The 5,464-nt window shown below is 32.3% G+C and overlaps 1 protein-coding gene across 1 annotated transcript; it reads right to left on the reverse strand.

Annotated features, from left to right (window-relative positions):
- Window positions 1-1,785: 1,785 nt before the first annotated feature.
- LOC116113978 (NAC transcription factor 29-like) lies at window positions 1,786-3,677 on the reverse strand. The gene is made up of 3 exons (XM_031400126.1): window positions 3,493-3,677; window positions 3,106-3,392; window positions 1,786-2,619 (listed from the first exon to the last, which is right to left on the reverse strand). The coding sequence occupies exons 1-3, from the start codon at window positions 3,665-3,667 to the stop codon at window positions 2,053-2,055; spliced, it is 1,029 nt and encodes a 342-aa protein (XP_031255986.1). The 5' UTR covers window positions 3,668-3,677; the 3' UTR covers window positions 1,786-2,052.
- Window positions 3,678-5,464: the final 1,787 nt, after the last annotated feature.

Raw genomic sequence — 5,464 nt, forward strand, 5'->3', positions numbered from 1 at the left:
TATACTGATACAGTTAAATTATAATATGATTGCAGTNTTGAATAAATTTGTTAGAGTAGCTCAATTTGTTTGCTCAATTAGCTCTTCCTCTATTATCATTGCATTACATTCGTCTATTTTTATTGACGTATCAATGAATACGTCTTCTTTATTGATGTCATCTGCATCTGTATCCTAAAATTAGGGGTGGGAGAAATAATTCGGAAACCAAACCAAACCGAAAACCGGTCCGAAACAGAACCAAAAATTAGGTTTTTTTGTAACTGATTCGATTTTCGGTTTGCAAAATTTTAAAAACCAGAAAACCGGTTCGGTTTTCGGTTTGGGATATTTCCCAAACCAGTTTTTAAAACCGATTTTACCCTATGTATATAAGCAAAATGTGTTTTGATTTTTTTGCCTTTATGTTTTGCAATATCTCATCTATTTACTCTTATTCTCTATTTCGCCTTTATGTTTTGCAATATCTCATCTCTTTACTCTTATTCTCTATTTCTCTTCTCCACCTCCAGTCTCCACACTCCAAACCAGACTCCATCTTTGCACTTCGCCAGCAACGCCACCTACACCTATCAGGCCATCACCAAACTCAAACTCCAAACCCATCCAGCATCCATTTTGCCGACACCCAACATCATCATTCACCACAATAACCACCCACTCACTAGCGACGACCACAATCCATAGCTGTTGTGTTGTAGTTCATAGCAATCACCCACTCACCCACAAACCACAGTCCACAGTTGTTGCGTTGCGCTGGATCTATTCCTTGAACCAGGAATAGAGACGATGTCATGATAGTCGACCACAACTCCAATTTCCACCACCGTTCAGATTTGCAATCCTCAGTTGCTCGCTTGTTTTGAATGTAAAAATTGAAGAATTTTAGGGGTGAATTTGAAAACCGGTTTGAAAATGGGCTAACCGAATATTCAGTTCAGTTTACAATCAGTTTATTCTATAAACCGGTCCAATTTTGGTTTGTATTTTGTCTAAACCGAATAATCGGTTCAGTTTCCGGTTTCCCCTATCCGGTTCGATTAACCAGATTATTGCACCCCTAGCTAAAATAACGAAGAATTTTTCCTTTTTAGATTATTTTTCTAGATGAATTAAATAAGAAAAATGCTAACCTTACTCACGCCCTCTACTCACTTCTCTTACTCACCTTTGTTAAAATAACATATGGTATCCATACTATGCGTATGGTACCCTTACTATGTTTTATATTTACAAAGGTGAGTAAGAGAAGTGAGTAGGGGGAGTGAGTAAGGCTAGCATTACTCATTAAATAATCAACTAATCGTTAAATGAATGGATTAGAGAACCAGAGACTTGTGTGTATTATGGTTTATTTGTTTAAAATAGAAAATAATAAATTCTTATCAAGTTCATCAGTATATTTGTGTATAATGAACATTTCATTATACACTCCGCAATTCAATATGATCATCGAATCATTCTTATCTTGTTCAAATTTATTTGATGCTCGACGGATTTTGCAACATCTCATCGATTATATTTAATATTAATGTATACTGAAGCACATCAAAGTAGGAAAAATTTTAAAAAAAAAAAAAGAAGATTTAAAGTCCTCAAAAGAGCTTGAGCATATGCATATATATAACTCAGTACATATTTTATTCAACTAATAAACACAAAAATATCAGTCACTCTTACAAATAATAATCATAATCATGGATGTCAAACTGATGTAGGACAGATTTTCCTAAAATAATTAGGATTCTAATTTTAGGAAAATCTGTCTTATATCACAAACCTCGCAAACACTCTAGATCCTAATTTTAGGAAAATCTGTCTTATATCACAAACCTCGCAAACACTCTATGTACAAGCACACCTATAATCTTCTTGATGAGTTCACCCTATCTTTATATATGTATCGGTTTCCATCCAGAAATTTCCACACTTTATACTGTAATATAAGAATATTTTCTAAGCTAATAATTTCTTTATCTACATATATACTTTTTCCACTCCCAGATGAATAAACCCTAGCATCCGTATACACATTAATTTGTATGGTCACTTTCAGTGAAGGCCACGCGTGTTATTAAGCTGATCTTGAAATTGCATAATGGAGTTCCACTGATATTGGCTGAAATTATTGTCACCCTCTGACTGGTCTGTTTCATTGATGTTCATCTCAGTAATGCTATCGTTACTTACAGATATTATATTTTCCTCCTTTTCAACATCTCTCGGATTCGCCATTTTCTTACTCTGTGGAAAATCATCCTCTCGCTCAGTTCTCTCCGTGCTGAGCTTTCTTTTCAGCGGGTTGAACAAGTTGTCGAAAGAAGAAACTGAAAATGGGATGTTCTCACTTTCTTGAAAGCTTATGCTTGAGGCTGTAGTACTATCTATGGAAGGAAAACTATCTTGAGAGGCAAAGATGTAAGGTAACATCGGGCAATCGTTGAACAGATAACTTTTCACCATCTCCATTTTGGGGTTTGCACTCATCGGCCAGAGCTCATTCACTTTTGGGAGAAAGCTAGTTTCTTGATCACATACAGGATCTTTTATATCCTCCCAGTTGTTCCTTGGGTTGCTGCAGATCTTTTGCCTCACTCGACACAGCACCCAATCATCCAACTGCAATAGAACAAAAGTATTTCAATACACTTATACTTGAATATTCAGATTTAGATATCACAATTTCTTAAATTTGAGCTACGTATGAATCTGAACAAGCAATGAACATAGAGATAGACTCTGAACAAACAATTAATACTATACAAATATGAGATAAGGATCTTCTCCTGATCTGAACTCATCTGAGGATTTAAGGATCTTATGATACCTACGTATTTTATTTATTTATAATGCAAATATATTTGTCTAATATATTAATATTTTGTAACTGTTAATCGCAAGCCTTTAAAAGTTTATATAGATCAAGAGAGGATGTTAATCCAAACAAATGACTTGAAGACAGACTGAATTCGTCTCAAAAGATCATAACTTCACTGGTAAAACTTTTTTCTAACGAAAAATCACTTCGTCACTCTTTCGTGGTAAAATCAGCGTAGTTCATTATAAGTTAAACTATATATATATATATATATATATATAACTCACCCTCATAGAGCCTTTCCGCTTTGGGGTCCAAGCCATGGTATCGAGTAATCGATATTCATGCATGATCCAGTCTGTCTTGAATCCTTTCGGAGGGCGACCTTTGTAAAACACAAGAGCTTTCTTGACTCCAATACTTTTAGTTCCACAGGAAGTAAGAATCGGTTTATCAGTCCCTGTAGCCTTCCAATAACCTGAAGCTGAAGCTCTATTAGGCCGTGCTCCATTAGGGTATTTTCTATCTCTTGGGGTGAAAAAATACCATTCATCCTCTCCAAACAACGCTTTCTCTACTCAAATAAACAAGACATCATGCATATATTTGTTAAAAAGTTTAAAAAAAAAATAAATGAATAATATATATTGAAATATATATGAACCAATACATACTTGGAAGATCCCATGGGTTATATTTATATAAATTGATTTCAGCGATGATGGAAGCTGGAAGGGGAGTTGAAGTGACTTTGTTTTTCAAATAATGAACGATGAGCTCCTCATCAGAGGGGTGGAATCTAAAACCAGGAGGAAGCAGTTGAATATCTGAGGTGGGTTTTTTCTCCATGGAAGGATTAAGCATTGTTAATTCTTAGTGCTGAAAAGAACAAGAAGAGACAATGATATTATCGATCTATACAGATGTAAATGTTGGAGCACTGTGCAAAGTTAGTGTTATTATATAGAGATTGATTTTGTGTCTCATGCAAAAGCGGAAATGGGCGTTATTTACCGAATAATTAATTAAATATTTTGTGATAATGATATAGTGAAGGTTCAAAGAAACAGATCGATGGATTGCAACTTATTTGTCCTAATCAATCTTATGTTTTCTTATTGGACTAAAGTTCTTTGATTAATGATCATTTTCATAATTTTTTATTTTTGTTTATTTTATACGATTACAAATTAAGATTAAATTAATTAGTATGCATTTATTCTCTAACTAATCTGTCATAAATTGGATATACTTTAGTAGGATTCATTAGTTAATGACAATGCTAAACAAATTCGATCTCCTTTCTAGGACCTTTCACTTGTTTTTTATAGATCGATGGACAATGATAATGTGTTCTTACCGCATGATACAGAATAATCTTAAAGAATATTGATACAGAATAATCTTAGTTTTAAACGATTGAATATATGCTGTGCCGTAAATCATAATTTTTTTTTTTTAATTAAATTCTATCATTTAGTCTCCTAAATCTGAAAAAGACGCATTGTAATCAAAGGAATTAAATTATAGATCCATTTTCATGAAGTATTTCAATTAGTTTAACTTTTTATAAACATTCTTCTTGAAAAATGCTTCAGGAAACATCATGAGATCAAATATATGTACATAAAACAATCTCAATTAGCTTAATCTACATAGCTTAATTAAGACTTTTACCAGGGCTTAGTAATATCTAAGTTATGATTCGTCTTTTAAAAGTTTGATTCAGCAAATCTACGACCTAGATATATACCTAGTGTAAGGATTGAGAGGGCAAAAGAGACAATTGAAGAGAGTGGAGTATACCCGAGAGAGCAAGAGAGACAACTGAAAGGGTAGAAGTATGCCTGAGAGGAATTCAATTTAATTGTATTGAGTTGTGTATTTTAGTTGTGAATACATAATCTATTTATACAAAAGTGTGACAATTATGTAAGAATTGAAAATATTACAAATAATGATATAATCTCAATAATAAAGCAAAGGAAATCATATCTTAACATAATTAATAATGAGAATAATTCACTTATTCTCATTCCATGTCTGAATTATATGTGAATTAATGTCATATATTTTCTTCCTTGTCAACACTTAGTGACAATGTTTTTGCCATTTCATTTTCATTGCTTAACCAGCAAATATACAATTTATTATTTTTTTCACAAGATTACTTTAAAAATAGACAATGAGACTGTCATATAAGTTTTTTATTTGATGAAAACCCCTGGACACTGCTCACAATTATTTATAAAGAAAACATGTTTTGTAATTCCTGTATAATGAGTTTTTGTAGAGCAAGAGTAACTATTTCAACATTAATTGAATATTAATTAGTAATTAAGCAGAGAACAAATCACATTAACATCACCAATGTGATGGTGATGATGACATGTTGGTGATAAGAAGTATTGAAGTGATGGACAATTTCATAAAGTAAAATATAAAGGTAGAATGAAATATGCAACCTTTTGTTTTCATTTAAACAATACCCAGTTGCTTTCATTCAAACAAACAATGGCCAATACGATTTTTGTAAAGGATGCTAAACTTTTGTTTACAACTGCTTTTTATATGTTTAATTACAACTTTATATTTATATATTTTATAATGTTTGGTTGTATTTTTTATTNTTATTGTTTATTCTTT

Source organism: Pistacia vera, unplaced genomic scaffold (genome assembly GCF_008641045.1).
Source record: "Pistacia vera cultivar Batoury unplaced genomic scaffold, PisVer_v2 Contig693, whole genome shotgun sequence".
Classification (NCBI taxonomy): Eukaryota; Viridiplantae; Streptophyta; class Magnoliopsida; order Sapindales; family Anacardiaceae; genus Pistacia; species Pistacia vera.